The sequence below is a fragment of the Condylostylus longicornis genome, unplaced genomic scaffold (genome assembly GCF_029603195.1).
Source record: "Condylostylus longicornis isolate FDR11 unplaced genomic scaffold, ASM2960319v2 ptg000040l, whole genome shotgun sequence".
In the NCBI taxonomy this organism is placed as follows: domain Eukaryota; kingdom Metazoa; phylum Arthropoda; class Insecta; order Diptera; family Dolichopodidae; genus Condylostylus; species Condylostylus longicornis.
In genome coordinates this window covers 11,530,121-11,549,935 of record NW_026578009.1, presented here as the reverse complement: position 1 = coordinate 11,549,935, position 19,815 = coordinate 11,530,121, and the positions used below count along the sequence as shown (strand labels likewise).

Sequence of the window (19,815 nt, the reverse complement as noted above, 5' to 3'; positions counted from 1 at the left end):
TAAAAAAATATTTTTATGTGTATAATTTTTTTAATTATTTTAAACTCTTCTTTATTCTTTTTGAAATTAACTTATAAGTTCTAAAATTGGTTGCGAAAACGTTTGCAAATAAATGGCATTTAACATTGTAACATTTCACTAGAAATTTTCATTGAGCTAACTATAGCTGCATAAGTTTGAATACTTGTTTTATTCCTAAAAAGGGAATAAAAATCTTATAAAACGTAAGAGTAAAAAAGGCTTTAAGATTTTGATTTTTAAAAATTGCTTTCTGTAGAATGCCTAAAAGAATCTACATAACTTTTTTAAATAATATTACAGATATGTGCATGTTATTTGAAAAATATTTTAAATTTTGAAAATAATTTGTAAAAATTTTAATTGAATAAAATAAAAATATTTTTTCTTTTGAACGTATGTTCGAAGGGTATACTAAATTTGCCTTACTGCTTGTAACGCTAAGAAATAACAGTTTTAGATATAGACTCAAGTGTATGTTTTTGGTTAGCGTCAAATTCTGAGTTGATTTAGCTTTGTCTGTCCGTCCGTCCGTCCGAGCGATAACTCAAAAACTAATTGAGCTAAGTTCACCAAATTTTCACAAATGATTTATTGTAGTAAGTACCAGAACCCTATTTAAATTGGACATGATCGGTGTACCGATTCGGGTAGCTGCCATACAACTTCAAAATTTATTTGGCTATATCTCAGAAACTATAAAAGCTGTGGTATTGAAATTTCACACAAGCAAATATATTAGTAGGGCCGATGTGCTTGATAAAATTCGATAACATTTCTTGGCTCTTTCTGGTAGCTGTCATACAACTTCAATAGTAGTTTGGCACAACCAGTATTTTGAAAAACACATAGTACTGAAATTTTGTATAAATTAATATGGTAATACGGCAACATAAAGTCATAGTCTGTCCCATAGTCAGTTATGGCATCTTTATTCGCACATAGGATAACAAATACCCGTACGGTATATTGTATATGTGCTTATTGTATATGCGCTTTCCAAAATAAAAATTATTTCAAATTAAATATTTTAAGGTCAGATGCAAAGGGAAAGGTATTACCAGAACTGTGATTGTAAAACAAGTAAAATATAAAAAGGGCGTTCAGATTTTGATCTAAAATTCTAAGCATTTGTAAGAAATTTTCTTAAGCATTTTTTAAAATGAAAGGCAGCAGTTAAATTAATAACAGTTAAAACTTTTGTTATGTAATTAACAAAAAGTGTACTGTTTAAAAAAATTAATTATGTATGTGTATGAAAATGTAATTATACTAGAATTCCGATTTTCAAGGGTATTTCATGTATAATGCAAAGTATGTGCATTGAAAATATCAAAAAGAATAATAAATTTTATTCGACATTTATGAAGTTTAATTACAGTATAAGTTATGAAATTGTAAATATTTTTTTTAACTATAATTTATTGATTGACGGTATATGCACAAGTTTAATTTCTAATTAAAACTATATGTTGCACCCTGTTTTTTTATACAGTGGTGAATTGATATAATATTTTACATGTAGATCTCCATGTGATAGAAAAAAGAAATTTTCCACAGTAAGCTTCCCTTACAATCGATTTATAAGCTAGGGGCTCTAAAATGGAAAAAAATTTTTCTCCTGATTTTATGCAAAATAGGCTATAACTTTGGCTGTGTGAGACATAACATACGTTTTTACAAAAACGTACTTGCTATCAATCAAGCATCAATTTTTTAGTTCAGATGCCACAACCGTTTAAAAAATTAACTTTTGAAAGTTTTTTCGTTTTTTTTTCTAAATAACAGCACTTTTTCAGGTGATGTAATATTGCGGCTTTCCAAAATTTCTTCCAAAATTCCAAGTACTGTTTACATGCCAATTATCGTCATAAAACTCGTAGTTACAGAGAAATTGCTTTTTAATTATCACAAAAAAAAATTACTCAGGTAGCTATTGGTGATGAAGTACGAGAAATTGTTCAACATGCTGAAAGCTTTTCAGTTTAATTTACACCCTCCCTCCATGCGTCTTTTAATGAAATCGATTTGTATTTAAATTACCTTGATAACGTAATATCATAACCACCCATATTTTTGCAATACCCCACTGATAATTTTAAATTCAAGTTACAAATTTTTGAAGGGAAATTAGGTTTTTGAAAACTATATCTGTAACAGGCCTGTTCTATAGACTCATGTAAAATATATAAAGAAGAACTTTACTAAATTTTGTAATTACTTAAAAAATACATTACTACATGAATTTCTAAATTTCATTCATAAAAACAATACGGTTAGTCAGCATATATTGCTGATCACATTGTTGCTTTTACTTTGTTTAATAATAGTGTTCCTTTTAAATCTCAAAAAGAATTTTCGTAGAATTAAAGTTCTTTTAAAACTGTTTTGATTATGCTTTTTGTCTTTAAGAATTTACTAATTTTGAAAATTACCACATTGAATATGAGTAATTATAATTCTTGTAATCTACACGGCATGCAGATATACTTCCATTGTCCAACGACTCCTTTATTTAACCACAAAACAAAACCATTTCCGTTTAATTGTTAATTTAAAAATCCATATAGTTAGAATTATATTTAATTCCTAAACCATTTTACACTTGAACTTTGTAATGAATTCAATTTTTATTTTAACTTACAAACGAAATATTCAACAATGTTTTTTTTTGTATAAAATGCTTACCAAGTCATATACGAGTACATTCTAGTGGCGTCTAAAATTTCATGACCTTTAAATTTTTATAACAATGTCGACTTTTTACTTTTTCTATTATATTTAAAGTTTAAAAGATTATTTTTAATTTTAGAAAATCTACTGTATCTACTGTAAAATACGTACATATTGTTTATCGGATTTTATTTTTTTTTATAATTTTTAATTGTAACTTCTAAGATTTGTTATTTTTTTCTCATTTATTCTTAATAAAATTAAAATTATAAAATAATGCTCATTAACAATTAAAAAATTATCTACCCTATATCCACCTTTTCAAAATTTATATACAAATAAATTCAAGATTTGTGAATGTATTAGAAATAAATGGTAGGTAATGAGTAACTATCCCGATGAATTTTCTTACAAAATTTAAAGGTTAATAAAGAAAAAAATAAGAAAAATGGCAGAAAATAAAAGTTATACATTTATTATGACTAAGATTTCTATTCTTTTGCAAAAAGATAACTAAATAGGTGTATGAACGTAAAACAATAATAATAACATGAACAAACAACAATTTTTAAAAAGTTGAAAATTTTCTCATCCGTGAATCCTGCCGGTTTTGATATATCCACATTCTTGTATATGTTATTAATGGAAGTTAGTCAGACTTTTCTTGCAATATTAATTTACATGAGTGTATATTAAAATTAATGTTATAATTTTATACTAACATATTTATATATGAATTTGTTGTTTTAAGCATATTTTCTCAATTTGTAAGAATTATAGCTTAATGTTTTTACTCAGTTCGTCTTTCTGTACGTCATAAATGGCAATAAAATTTTTGGCAATTCAGTTGTTCGAACACAAAAACATTTTTTAAATTCCATATGAAAGCACGAAAATATAGCGACTAGCTTTTTGTACTGGGAAACAGCATAGAAAAATCTTACAGTGGCAGAGAATAATTTTTGAAATGAATGGTCTATCTTAAAGCAGTTTAATTTTTCCAAATTGTTGTCAAGGGTTTTTTATTAAACCGAAGGTTACGTGAGTCTGAAATTTTACCAACCCTTGGACATTATTAAACAATTCATTTCAGTAAAAGAAAACTCTTTCTTAACTCTCACTCCCGCCCTCTTTTCGACAACCATTTCTTTGAAACTATAAACTTTTAAATCGAAAATCATTTCAAAAACAAGCGTATAATTTCATCAATTTGGAATCGTTCAATCGATTTCAAATCCTGAAAGTATGCAATTACTATGGTGCATTAACGTACATAATATATGGAAATTTCCTATTTAAAAACCATTGGTTTGTTACAAATTTATTTAATAAAAAACTTTACACTATTTGTAATGAATTTTATATTGTTACACATTTTTATACCAAAATTATATAATATAGCGCGTTCACTTTAATATTCAATAACAATTTACATATACACACCTGAATATACCGAAAGTATTTTAAGATGTTGGTTAAAAAGTTAAGAAAATACTAGATGGTGAAAATTAATTATAAGCAAATCATATGGCAAAAGTATGCTGTTATAATTTAAAAAGAAAAGCTTAGCACTTTTGTTTAAATTTCTTGCATATTATTTAAAATTTGAATAAATTATATTAAATTAGTTAAAATTAAAGAAAAGACTGAAATATTTGTACAGTGATGTATCAAATGCATATGAAAATGGCGCAGCCTTAAATGTATATAATGCTGAAAATTTCTATCAATCATATATAAAAATGTACATATAGAAAAAATAAAATATTTGGCAATTATAATGAAGGGAAAAATTTAATTTCAACCTCTTTATTAATCTTTCTTAATTTCTTTCAAAAATATTTTGTTTCAAAGCTTTTATTGTATGTGCGTCGAAATTTAAAACCAAATTCTAAACAACAATTTTTCCACAATTTTTGATTCTCCACAAGATAATATACACACGATCATAGTACAAGATGGTAATTATTACTGAATCACCTTGTATAATAATCTATAAGGGTCTGCAATATTATAGAAAAGCAAATTTGTCCCTGCATGAATAAATTTCTCATAGTTCGGTATGTACATTAATACGCCACTGTATTTTAGTTGCTACCATAAAATTTATTATTGTACATACGAGTATATAACGTTCATGTTATGTAAATAACCGAATAGTGCAAGAAAAAGGAAAAGTTTTTCCACATTATATTTTAATTATACTAAATTTAATAACAATAAATTTTTTTTCTTATTTAACCTATTAAAATTTTTAACTTTTGTTTTATAAAATTTTGTATATTGGTTTTCACGTGTCGAAATTAAAGCGTGCGTTATATTAATGTATTTTGAAAAAAACCTCCAAAAAATGAATTTTTGTTTCTACATTAAAATTTTTTTTTACTTTTAATAAAAATGTTTACTTTTACTTTTTAAATTTATGTTTTAAAACAAAATTTGTATGTATGTTTTCACAATTATGTGTTTAATATACGAGTAGTTAAGAGAGAATATTATGTTATTAAGAATATCAACCGTAGTATACAGTGATGCCTCATTATATTAATATGCAACATATCACTCGAAATTTTCTTGAAATCTTTTTCTATTTGAAAATCATTATTAAGGCTAATAATGAACTTGTATTAAAAATATAAATTTTTGTTATACTTCCTGACTTTTAAATAATATAAAGATCGTTTATTTTAATGTTGTTATGATTTTCGTAAAGCATAATTGGTTTGAGAGCATAAATACATAGCATGAGTACATATCTGAGCTGTTTCACAAATCATATTCAAAGCGTATGCTTGAGGAAATTTATCGTAGTACGTGTAGTAAATTGTAGTTCTTTAAATACCTATCTATATAAAGAAGCCTCAATAAAGTAATTAAATTTGTCGCAATAGAATTTACATTAATTATTTGAAATTTTTAATTGCAAGAATTAAATAGTGTTAGTTCGTTGCTAAAATATTTTTATAATTTTCTATTAATGTACATAAATTTGACAAATCTCACTGTATTTAAATTGAAGTGCAAATATTGTGTAAATATACGTATAAGAAAGAATATGATTGTATAACACCATCGACCGCGAATGTAATAACTTAAATTTATTTATTATAGGTATATAAGTACGTACTTTACTTAGCATATATGTACAAATTGATTATATCACGGCGTTTTATCATTTTTTACGTAATTAAGGCAACAATTTTGTATTTTTACAAAGTCATCTTCCTTTCATTTAAATTTTTTTAATTATTATACTAAATCATATTCTTCTTTTCCATTCAAATGCTAATTAACTTTAAGTACTAAAAATTTATTTTATAATTGAAAAATTATATTACAAAATTTTATTGTCTTTAATAATTTCATTATATTTAATTATTTAAAAGCAATATACCTATACTTAAAAACACGTACCTAATATGTAATAATTTTATCTTTACTATACCGTTAATAAATTTGTTAACGGAAAATTACCGTTTTATAAAGATAGATTAATGACAAATTGCAAAAACAAAATTGAATATTACGTGTGCGTTCTTTTTTTTTTATTAAAGTATTAAAAAACAATAAAAATATTTTGAAAGATGAGCAAGTACTTATTATACAGTTACCTTGCCATTCGCATTTTATAAAACTATGCAAAATTAATTGAAATTATTTTTGTTTATATATTTTAAAGTAGAACTGCAACATCTTCGGTTTTCGGTCTTTGGTTTTATATTTTTTAATATTTGTAAATTGTTAGTTATTTTTAACTATATATTTCATAAAACAATGTCATGAATTACGTGAACGAAAATTATAAATTTTCATGTTTTATACTCTATTTCATTATCTATCTATTGCATCGAGCCTCCGTTCCGGTATTGTAAGTTATTATATCGTATTTTATAATATGGTATTGTCAATTGCATGTCAACCCTCTATATAATCAATGATATTTTGATTTTATTTTGCATTATGCTTGCTATATACATAATGTAAATGTATACAAATCTTAAAGATATAAAGTATGTTATTTAATTTTAATATATAACCATCTTTACTTATTTATGGTTCGCCTTCATATTATGTCAAAAGTAAAAATATAATAAAAGCAAAGAAAAGGATTGATGATGAAGTTGTATGTATGTATATGTTTGTAGTCTTTAATAAAACAATACATTTAATTGAATGAAATCAAGTTTATAAAGCATAACATGATTTAATTTAAAATAGAAAAACCAAAAAGGTGTATAATTTTAAAATATACGAGTATTTTATATATGTACATATACAATTTAAATATAGATATGTGTGAATATACTAGACAGAAGACATATTACATGTTATACAATTTCATTCATAAAGTATGACTAGTATAATTTACACATTTCGAAAATTTCGTCCGTTCATTGTTTTATTGTTTATAAATAAAAGTATGATTTTTATATAATAATTTTAATTAATCATAACTAATTATTATGAAATCCTGTACGGTATTATACTTCATTTCTGCACTGTTTTTCTGTGATACGATATTTGTTTTGATACGATATTATTGTTAAATTTTCTTCAATTGTGAAAATAAAAGTATTAGGTATACGTTCCATGATCCATGATATATTATGAGATAATTAATTTTATACAACCTAAAAAAGTGAATACTTCCAAAACTTATTTTAACTATTATTTAACTGGTTTGAACGATTTTCTTACTTAATCTCTTCTGCCACAGGGATTGTTCTAAATACTTTCATTATTTTTATTTAATGCTTTTCAATTTTTTCGGTATAGGTTTAAAATTCAATTTGTTGTAATATCAAATTTAATTCAAATTAATATACTAATATATGAAATTAGGTTTAAGTAATGAAAATGATTTATTAAAATAATCATACAATTTTGCATAAATTTTTTGGAGAAATTTTAGGGAAATAATTTTCTAAGAATAATTTAGAAAATAAGGCTTAAATTTTATTTTCTAATATTAATTTCAATGGTCCAATGGTATAGTTTTGAATAAGAGTACGATTATACTCTTTGATTCTGGCTTTCGCAGAAATTTAAAACATATACTTAAATGTCGAAAAAATAGGAGACTAAGATTTAATATTTTGTTAATTATAATGAATAACGATTCGGGAGAGGGAGAAGTTATCATTTCCCAATTTTAGGTTTGGATACAGTGTAGTTAGTTAATGACTTGCATTTCGAGGACTCATTTACAAGCAAGAAAAACGAAAAGAGAAAGTCAATCGGAATATTTTTTTCAAAAAATATTTATTATTAATAACCCTAGATTTGACAGTTTAAATTCCCTCAAATCTATTTGAATTAATTCTAAAATTATTATAAGAACTTTATTTTAAATTTAACATGAATAATTTTGTATTAAAAAGTAAAGCATTTGTCCATTATTAGCAAAAATTAAAGAAAAATCAACTTGTAAATCAAATTAGCATGAGTGTGACCCAATTGCTATAAGTTTTTGGATTTTCTGTATATACAAATTCTATCTAGATTCTAGACGAATTTCAATATCGATACAAAAATTTTTTTAAAGACATATTCAATATAAAAGATAAAGCAACAACATTTTTTGTGATAACATAACAACAGGTGTTTTCATATTTTTTTTTTCATTCCTTTTTATAATTTGTAAATAAATATGTAAATACATGCTCGAATGATTAAACAGGTAATCGACATAGCTGCTTTATATGAACGTTTAAAAAAAACAAAATTATTTTCCATTTGAATGAACTTTAAAGATGCTATACCGCGGTATAAATATTTGTAGTATTTCATAATTTTTACTACTTAAGAAAATAATTTTATTAAAAATTGCTAAAAACATCAATAAATGCAAGCATTTTTCGTCAAATATTTTTAAGGTTCATTAAAGTATGCATCTTATACCATCATTTTATATACATGCATTTAACATACTAATCCCAGATAATTGCATTTATGGTTCTGTTGAAAGATTGTCCAAAGAATTTATATATTTCATTAAGAAAAGATGTACAATAATATCGAGGCAGTAGGCCTTTTTTTAAGAAAGATGTACCAAATTAATTAAACTGGTGAATAATTATAAATTTTTGTGCCTGATATTAATACGTAATGAATACTCGAGTGTTCCACAAAACATTTAACAATGTTACCGTACGAACCTTATTTTATCTGAATTCGACCGAAGCAGTGGTTCGAAAAACTTTCACACAACTTCAAAAGTAATTTACTCTTGATACTTCACTAGTATCTTCTAAACAGAAATTAAATTCTGCAATAGGACCTTTGTTTCAATAAAACTTGGTTGTGATATTACGCACTTTAACATGCAGTAATTATTACCATACAATTACATTTAAAACTATAAAGGTTTGTGTTCAAATATATAGTCATGGTGTTCAAATAGAAGAATTCATAGTTAGAAAAGATCATAAGAATTTTGGTAAACTTAGATGAGCTGATTAACATATTGCCGGAAGATATTTTAATCTATATACATTTTTAAACTTATATAAGAGCTACAGAAAAGTTGCTACAGATAGGTAATGTGCGAGTTTTTTTACAATTTTTAATAGTTTTCTTTTCAAAGGAACTTTATACTTTAAACCTAAATGTACCATTTTTACTTATTACAGGATTGGTGCATAATGTGGTGTTAATAACCAATATATTTGCAAAAAATATTATTTATGTAACTGATTTCTTGAAATTAAGCCTTATTAGTACCCATATGCGTATATTGCGGTTAATAACGTATTACACATAAAATACTCTTGCAAATTTTCAAACTGCGTAAAGTGAACGTTCTGGAATTAATTATTATGTTAATACTTTAAATGAGTATATTTGAATAAATTACTTTTATATTATTGAATCAATAAAGACAATCACTGAATACTTCTATAATCGCTGTACTTCTACGTAACTTGACTGTACAAATCGATTCTTCTGATATGAAAGTTATATTTAGTATATAGGTACTTCATAATTATATATAGTTACAAACATACATAGGTACTTGCATTTTTTTTGTTTTTAAATTTTTTGAAAAATTACTTGTTATATTAGAAACTTCCGGATAAATTATAAACTTTATTTAAGTAGTATACCGAAAACACCGGATATTAAGAATTTGATTGTAAATTTTTTTGTGTTATTATGAAAATTTCATAAAAAAATATTTTGTTTTATAAAAAAAAATTAACATAAATGTTGGAAATTAAATGCATTTTCGTTTTTCTTTTTCTAAAATTTCCTGCTGCAGTCCGTTCTTTGTTTAATAATTTGGAGTTCAAGCAGTATGAAAAAAAAAATAACAAGAATGTATAATTAAATGTGACTTTGGCATCTAACATTTTTGTTAACAATTATATACTTACTTAAAAATGAGTATATTATAGAAATGTGGGTCAGGTTTCACTTATATATTAAACATTTATTAACACTGCATCGTATATGCGTTACAATTTTTAGTAAATTAACTATTAATAAAAATTTTACAAAGCATATCATAATAAATGCTTCTAGATTATTATAGACTTTTAATAGCTAAAGTAATTTAAATGAACATGTGTAGTCTAGGCATAATTGTATGTAAGTCTTTTTTAGATGAACATTGCTATTAAAAATACTTTTACATGGTATAGCCGTTATTTTTTCGTTTACATACTGTAAAATGCTCTGGTGTAGCTGGTTAAAAACTCAGGTGCATATACTTATCTACTTATTTTTCTATTGAAGTTTATGTATATAATTATATATACAACATTAAGCACGTATTGCAAGTTACCAGAGCATAACAATTATTATAGTCAGTCTTAAATGCATTTTAATTAGTTTCTTTTTTGTATATTTATATAAGTATATCAGAATTTTATTAGTATAAATGAATTTAATTTTTGGTCATGATAAACAAGTGCGCATACATATACTTGTATTTGTTTTATAATAGTCTTATTTTACTAATCTTGAGCATTTCGACTATATCGTTACAATAGAGTTGTTGATGTGGATGGTTATGTAAATATTCGTAAGAGCATATTTATGATTATAAAATGTTCACAATTTTATTTATGTATAGTTGATAAATTAACTTTACTTTTCAATAAACATATAGCTAATTGAACTTATATATGAATTTTAATTTTCAAATGTTAGTTTCAAAAATTAAAGCAATTTTGTGTATATACTCGTATACGCTTTCTATAGCACTCATACGATTTAATTAAGTTATAATATGTATATATTGTAAGTTCTAAAATATAAAAGGCTAGGTGATATTAAAGGGAAATTTGTTATAACATCGAAAATAGCTTTAAATTCTAAAGAATGTTTCAAACAATTGTATTATGTATAGCAAGTTCAAACTCTATTAAAAATAACAAATAAAATTGCATATCATTAGGCAAATTTTTTGTACAAAAAGGAAGATAAAATTTTGAATTTGAGAGAATATGGAGAAACCAAAAAATAAATTTGAATTATTGTCTTTTATTTGGAAAAGAGAATATTCGAACGCCTTTTTACAAACTTTTTCAGGATCAAAGGTTCAGGGTTGTTTAAATCATTTAAATAAAGCTGAAAAATTATTTGCTTATCATTTTCAAAAAACATTTTGCCAATGAATAAAGGTGGAATAAATTTTTTTTCAAATACCCACAAACAGATTCTGTTTTGTAAGAATTAAAGTTAGTAAGTCGCCAATTTATTGCGCATTTTCCTTCTTTTCGTTCCGTTCGAAATGAAACTTAAATTATCTCCGAATTTGAACATTTTTTTTATGAAAATTTAAATAAAATTGCTTAAATTTTTAAATCTTCTTAAGTTTTCAAAATTTTAAGTAAATTTTCCATTTCACAAATTTTAAGTAAATAAAATTTGTTGTTCCTGATGAAACAAGTAGTAGATAAATTCGAATGTAGAACATTTACTAATGAAAGTTATGCAGCTATAATTGCTTTATATGTGTTTTTAATGGTGATGTTAAAAATAAAAATAAATTATGTCGTCCGAATTTAATAATTTAAAAACACTTTAATTTTCTTCCGACATCAACGAATGCCCGAATATTCACACTTAGTGTTAGTTTGCATGGCTGTACACTACAGTGGCGCAATACTATCAATGTAAACCAATTCTCCTTAATCATTCTTAATACTTAACAAATATTTCTTAAAAAAAAATGAATAACAAATTTTTCTAATAATTTTTTTTTTTTCATTATTTTAAATTTTTAATTTCAGCTCAAAGTGTGATATTAGATTCGAGATGTTATCTCGAAGGTGGCGGTTCAGCAGAAAGTTTTTTTGCAAGTGAAAATATGACAGTTGGTTCGGTAATCGGACATTTAAGTATTAATGGTAATCCAAGTATTGATAAAGGTGATATTAATTTATCGCTAAGAGAAAAAGATGCACCTGTTAAAATTATACCTGGTACAAAAGATTTAGCATTAATTGTCGCATTAGATAAAGAGGGTGTTAAAGGACCATCATCGATTTATGTTAATGTTATATGTGATAGAAGGCATTCTACAGATCCTGTAAGTATATAAAAAATCATCACAATATATAAATACATTATTTCTTTACGAATATTCTGTTAAAATTTAAAAGTCAATACAAACTCACGTTTAATTTACATAATTTACTTTTTTTCATACATATTTGTTATATAATTTCAAATAATTGCGAATCACTTTTAACTAAAGTATTTTGGAAATTGTAAATGTATTTGGTCTTTTACTATTCAAATTTATTGTATAAATGAATGAATGAAAAACGTATTGCGTGCCTTTATACTAAAAATCACTTTATTCATATAGAAATTTATACATAGTATCACGAATAATTTGTAAATACAAAAAATTTTTTAAAGAGTCTTGAATAAAATATTACTGTTTTGATTTGTAATACCTACATATGCGTATGTACATATGTACATACATATACTCGAAAATATGATTAATATCAATATAATTGTGTAATATTAGTAATTATTTACTTAATATACAATATGGCCAATTACTTCAAGCAGGTCTCCTTTGATATTGTTAGGTCAAATTACCAGAATTAAATATTGAAAACAATTTATAAATAATATTTTTCAATTTGTGGTGTTATAACACCATAATATTTTACATTTATTTCCAATAATTATATGCACTTAAACATCTTATTGTAGACAATTTTAATAAATAAAAAAGTTGGGTCAAACCAATGGTTTGTGTTGTAGCACTTTTCCCTTCAATAAGTGAAAATGCTGCTTTTAAATACAGTGTAGTTACCACACTATAAAAAATATTTGCATTCATATACGAAACTATTTGTGGGATTACATATATTTAGGATGAACGATTTATGCAGTCTTTGAAATAAAGCAAAAATTAATATAAAGAGGGGTTTAACATAATGCTCGATTTTAAAGGTTAATTGTGTGAGTTAAGAAAAATAATTATATTTTTTAATGTCATGGAATTTACCGTTAGCTTCCTGCGTTTATAGAAATTTGAAAAAGCTTGCGGTTTCGGAAATATAAGGTGGAAAATATTCAAATTTCACAAATTTCAACAGGCGATAAGTTGAGAGGCGGTGGAGATGGAAAAAAAATTTCTTCTAATGAAATAAACTATTTATTAGTATCTAAAAGCTGCTTAAATTTCAGGCTCCTACAACCTGGGGTATAGAAGAAAAACGACATTAAAAATTTAAAAAAAGGGATTTTAGATAAAGGTAAATTTTAACGAACATCTGTTTTTTTAAAGCACAAATATAGTATTCCGCGGTGGAAGAGGCCAGCCAAATACTTATAGTTTCATTGCAAGAAACAGTTAAAAAATGGCATTTTTATGGTTTTGTGGTGGTATAACTTGTAGAGGGGTAAAAATTTTCTTCCGCCGAATAAGTTTCTAGAAAAGATCTATGAGCATATGAAATTTCCGCTTTTTATTTTCAAGAGTGTAGAAGTTTTTTAAGCATGTCCCCGGACGGACGGACTGATAGAGTTAAACTAATAAGCACTTATTTTCAAAATTTTTTTGTAGAAAAGTGCTAAAAACTTAAGGAAATATAGAGTCCTTATTGTTTTTAATATGAAACACACTCCCCTATAATATTACTCATACCATCTTCAAAGTTTGATATTGTACAATGCAAAAGAAATCAATAAGAAAAATAAAAAGTCAAAAAAGAAAAAAAAAAACAAAAAGTAAAAACAATTTAAAACGAATAATGCAAATTAGGAAATTTTACTGATTTGCATTTGTATTGAGTATAAAAAGCGACTTTTTCTTGCTAATATTGTATACCTACATGAATTGTTAAGTCAACACATTGGAAGTTTTGACGTTAAAAATAAATGTGTATTTACACACTACATTTGCATATTTAGAGAAAAAAAAGTAATAATAAGAAAATGGGGTTATTGACCAGAATATCCTATTCTTTCATATAGGGGATATTTTTTTTACAGTATGTAGTTTTCAAGTAAGCAACCAGTCGTTGTTATTGTGATTGTTTCGATATTATGATTAAATTTGTTTTGTTTTTTTTTTCTAGGAAATTTTATTGATATTAACAATCCTTCGTCTAACTTTGAAAAACTTGGAAAATAAAAAAAAAAATACCTGTAAAGCCATGTAAAAAAATAAATAAAAGTATTGTTTAAATTAAAAATGGAAAAGATAAGGGCAATATCAGGGAAAAGAGGGTTAAAAAGCACTTATTCATCATATTGGTTGGAATTACAAGAAAAAAAATGCAGTTTAATAATTTTCTTGTATTAGTAGAAAATTTAAATTGCGAATTGTTTGTGGGCAAATATGTACAGATTATGAGTAACGTCGATAGCATGCTTTTGAAAATAAAATGATAAGTTGCAAGTTGCCATCGAGTATGCAAAAAAAAGAAGACATTTATGACTTGTTTTTGTTTTTACTTTTTTTTGTAAAGTTTTTTGTTAAAAATGTGCTCTTGATATCATAAATTTTATTTAATGTTGTCGTTGCTTTAAAAAAAATATTTTCGTTCATTGTTTTTGACTTTAGCACTTTATAGAAGACAACAATTGAAATCAGCTTAAGTGGTTTTGTAGCGGGAAAAAGGGAAAACATAATTAGTTACAATAACAAATTATAATTTTTATATTTTTTTTCTATAAAATTATGAAAAATTATGGAATATTGTAATAATATTTATGGTTCTTCTATTAATGTAATATTCATGATCTTAGTCATTTTCGGTTTACTATTCGGAGTCGCTAGTGTAAATATCTTAGTCATTTTCGAAATTATAATCACTGGAGTGTTCCACATCTGCTTGTAACAAAATATATGACAAAATTTTCATTTTTACACAGCTAATACGTTCTGAAATTCTTAAGTTTTTTTTAATTTTTTCAAATAAATGTTAAGTAAAATGATTTTTGTTTCTGTAAGTCTTGTTTTAAGCATTATTTGAGCTAATAACTCTCTTGTAACAACAAATACTCGTAGCAATATTAAAAACAATCTTATGTCGTCGATATTATGGAAGAGAAACTGCTGCTTTGAGAGTTTTGATATATACAGAAAAATTCAGAGTTTTCTAAACTAGGTTTATAAAAAACCCACGTAACTCTAACGTTAGTATTTTCAGAAAAATAACTTTGTATATTTTTAAATTCGTTTTTCTCGAAACTTAAAAAAAGAAGTATCTTGACTTCTCTGTAATACCGACGATGTGATCAGCAGATAAGCAACTGAAAATGTGAAAATGTGTTTTGAACACAAATTTCTAATTCGGTGAAAACTAATAAGTCTTTTAGTTAATGTACCTAGAAAAACATAAATTTTGTTCTTAGTAGATGTTCCGATTTCTATGAAAAGTTTCACATTTAATTTCGTTGTCAACTAGAACTCAGATATTAAATTGTTCCTATTATTTATTAATTCAAATCTTCAGTGTCCGCCTTTATAAAATGACCAAGAAGAAGGATATATTTTTTACAATTTCCAATATAAAGTTGAATTCAAAACAAAACCTATATAAGTGGATATTCATCTGGCCGAATTATTGATCAAGTCTTAAAGTTAACATTAGAATTATTTTTGAAGTGCTTGGAATCAAATTTAGTTTTCATGAACTAAAATAATAACAATTATACAAAATGACTATAAATTGAAGCTTTTTTGCAACTACGATATTTTGTACTCAGAAAAAAACTTTATTATTCCTCCCAAACCCTGCTTGAACGTAATCCCAAAACATCGCTTTTAAGTAAAAGTCATTTTAAAAGTTTTAGTCCAAAAAATATTCATAGTTTTTTAATGCATTAATTAACAAGACAGGTATAAGTATAATATCTCAAATTTAAAACAAATCAGCATTACATCTCTTTGTTAGATGAGAAAGGAATCATATATCCTTAGAAATTTTTGTTTAGTTTGATATAAAACTTAGTAAAGAACAATCCTCTTCAATTATGCATTAAAATATTGGAAAGTTTTTAAATGTTTCATTGAGGTGTTGAACTCATTCAAATTCTCTTTCTACTGAATTATCTCCGAGATCAAATTTTAATTTTCTGACCTATAAAGACACATTGTTACATTAAATTATAACACTTACTCTTATATTTTTTCATTAAATATAAGAGCTAAAAATTAAATTTTTTCCTTTACTTATAATAACAAAAATCTAAATGAAAAATTGCTAAAAAAATTAATCTTTTCACTTTCATACACCTCAGAAGAGCATTAATACAATGTTTGTAGAAGTTGTTCCATTTTAAAAGTATTTTATAGGTCATTTTTTGTCTTAATGTTGCACGAGTTATGAGTTCATCAAATTTTACATAAATAATATTTAAAATTATTTAAAAAAAAAATAATATGTTACAAATAATAAAATAAAAACTTTGTGAACTTTGCATGACTTCATAACATATTTTGGTTGATTTAAAGTAAAAGTTACTGATAAAATAATGAAATGCAATGCAATTGCATATAATGTAAACTTTGATCATTAAAATTTGTTTGGATATGTGATGCTTTAACAATACATATGTAAATTATGTAGATATTTAGTTACGTATGGGAGCTATTAGGATTTCTTTTATTTCCATTTCCTTCCAACCTATAACTAAATTTATATTGATGTCAAGAAAATTATTTTAATAAACTGAAAGGCAAAAAATTATAGGGAATGTAAAACTAGGACATTTTTTCGTTATGAGCTCATATGCCACACCAAAAACGTGTTAATTAAAATTTTAGGTTTAAAATAATTAAAAAAGTTAAAGGTACTTAAATGTTAAAACATTTCATCAGATATAATTCTAAAAACTTTAAATAATGTTGTTGTAATTCTATATTATTTTTCTTTAAGAATATTACTTAAAAAATTTATATTACATACATTTATTTTATTTTTAGAGTTTTGTGATCCCAGTTAATGTTCGTGTTACAGATGTAAATGATAATGCTCCACAATGGATAGGTGCACCATATACATTAACTTTATCGGAGGTAACAGTGCCAGGTACAAGAATATTACAAGGTGCTCGTGCTGTAGATGATGATCAGCAAGGACCTTTTTCAACAGTTGAATATGCTGTTTTACCTGGTCCAAATTCAGATTTTGTACAATTTTTAAATCCATTAGAAGGAACTTTGGTTTTGAAAAAAGCTCTTGATTATGAAACATTGCAAAATTTTACAATTCGTTTAAGAGCTCAAGATCAAGGTGTACCACCAAAACATTCTGATACTCTATTACGTGTTATTATTACCGATGCTGATGATCAAAATCCAAAATTTTTACAAGAATTATATCGTGGTGATTTGCCTTTAGACGGAAGGCCAAGTGAAATTAAAACTCATCCGGAACCAATAAAAGCTATTGATCAAGATGAAGGCATTTGTGCACCAATACAATACACGATGGTACAATCACCAGATACAAAATATTTTCGAATAAATCCAAAAACTGGTGTTATAAGCTTAATAACACCAATCGGTTACACTGACTTTCTTAATGGTGCAACATTAGTTATAAAAGCAACACAAATAGACAATCTTGATAGATATGCATTAACAACAGTTACAACAACAAGACCTGGTACTCATAGTGGAATGACTGCATTAAATTTTCTTCAAAAGAAATTCACTGTTCGTGTAAGAGAAGATTCTACTGTTGGAAGTCGTCTATTATCACTGCCTACAAATAAACCTGGAAAACACTTAAAATATCATATACCAGATTTAGTGCAATCACAATATTTTTCAGTGGGTTCTTTAGGTGAAGTGATTTTGCAAAAACCATTAGATTTTGAAAAAATGACAAAACATGTTTTTGAAGTTGTGGCTTCAGATGGTTTGAGTAATACAACAACAGAAGTCACTATAGAAGTAATTGATGTAAATGACTGGGAACCGAGATTTCGAGCTTCACATTATGAATTTATTGTCTCAAAAGATGTAAGTAAATATGATTTTATTTATTAATTTCTGATAGTTACCATTTTCTGATTTTAAATTTTAGAATCTTGAAACCGAAAGTTTAGATGGTATTAAAATTGGCAAATTGGAAGCAGCTGATGGTGATCGAAATGACAAATTAGAAATATCTTTAAAAGGTTTATATTCAAATATGTTTGAAATAGATTCAACTGGAAATATTTATATGAGACCAGAATCACCAATAAATCAATCAACAATTCATTTGATAGCAACAGCAACAGATACTGGTACACCGCCAAGAAGTACTTCTGTTCCTGTAACAATAACAATGGAAGGATTAACTTTAGCACAAACATCATGGACAGATAATATACTTGGAATGTTTTTATTAATTGTTGGTGCTTTTATTATAATCATACTTGGATTATCATTTTATATATGTCGTTCGAAAAAACCTGTTAAATCCAGAAATCGTGTACATAGTCAGGCACATAGTACTGTTTCATCAGCCGGTTTAGTAACACATGAAAAAATGACAACAAATGGTCATAATACACTTGGTGGTAATATTACAATGTCAAATCCAATAAATGGTCATCATCATGGTTCTGGAAGTAGTTTAAGTGCTGGAGCTTCAACAATTTTAGCCGCAAGCTTAGAACGAGAAGCCCAACGTGAAAGGGAACTTGAAAGACAAAGAGAAAATTATACGGCTACTGTTAGAAGTAAATAATTTCAATATTGAAAAAATTTTATGAAAGTTTGCCGTACAATATTGTTTCAAATATAAATTAATTTTAGGTATAGTTTCAAGAGCATCGGCAGCACAAGGTGGTCAACTTTATGATGGTGAAATGATTGATGGCGAATCAATTATAAATCCGAATGAAAGTCCCAATGGTCCTGCTCAAAAAAAATTATGTTGGCCAAATGGTAATAAAAATTCAGAATTAATGTCTTCAACAGATAATATGGGCTCAACAGAAAATAATTTAACTGTTTATTTTTAATTTTTATTTTTGAATTTTATATGAGTATACATATAATATATATATACACGTATGTAAGATTGTATTTGCTATTATGTTTATATGTTTTTATTACAAATATTTTATTATACTTAGAAAATTTCATTAAATTTTAAGATTTATTTAAAAATAAGCATTTAAATAACAAAAATTAGTAATGTAATTGTAAAAAGAAAATTATAACTCTAACATATTAACTGTTTAAGGATACTAAATAAGATTAAATAAAAAAATCAAACAAAACTATAATGTAATCTTTGAGTAAATTTTTATCGCCAATATACACTAACTATGAAAAAGACTGTAGGTGACTGTAGTAACAAGAAAACAAAAAATTTATTGTGGTAAAAACACCATTGATAGATTATTGTAATTGCGGTTGGATCACTAACTAAAATTTAGAACAACTTAGAACTTAATATTTTTAAAAAATTGGATTGTGTCCAAGCTAAAAAAAAAAAAACAAATGTATTATTGGTTTAAAAGTAATTCTGATTTAATATAGTAGATAAACCATAAAAATGCATCACATAAAAATAATAAAAAATTAGTAAATTTAAATTTTACAATAAATCAGATAATTTTAGATAATAGATGCATATTATACACATTATATTTTATTGAATTTAATCAAATTCAATGAAATACCAGGTAGCTTCTTAG

At 25.3% G+C, this 19,815-nt stretch overlaps 1 protein-coding gene across 2 annotated transcripts in view; it reads left to right on the top strand.

The window, feature by feature from the left end:
- The window catches only part of LOC129609586 (protocadherin-16), a 33,810-nt gene extending 14,450 nt beyond the window's left edge, over window positions 1-19,360 (top strand). For both annotated transcript variants that reach the window (XM_055521591.1, XM_055521590.1), the window contains exons 3-6: window positions 11,931-12,229; window positions 17,099-18,142; window positions 18,207-18,849; window positions 18,926-19,360. In XM_055521591.1, coding sequence (XP_055377566.1) covers window positions 11,931-12,229; window positions 17,099-18,142; window positions 18,207-18,849; window positions 18,926-19,134 — 2,195 coding nt within the window. In that variant the 3' untranslated portion in view covers window positions 19,135-19,360. The remainder of the gene's footprint in view (window positions 1-11,930; window positions 12,230-17,098; window positions 18,143-18,206; window positions 18,850-18,925) is intronic.
- The last annotated feature ends 455 nt before the right edge of the window (window positions 19,361-19,815 follow it).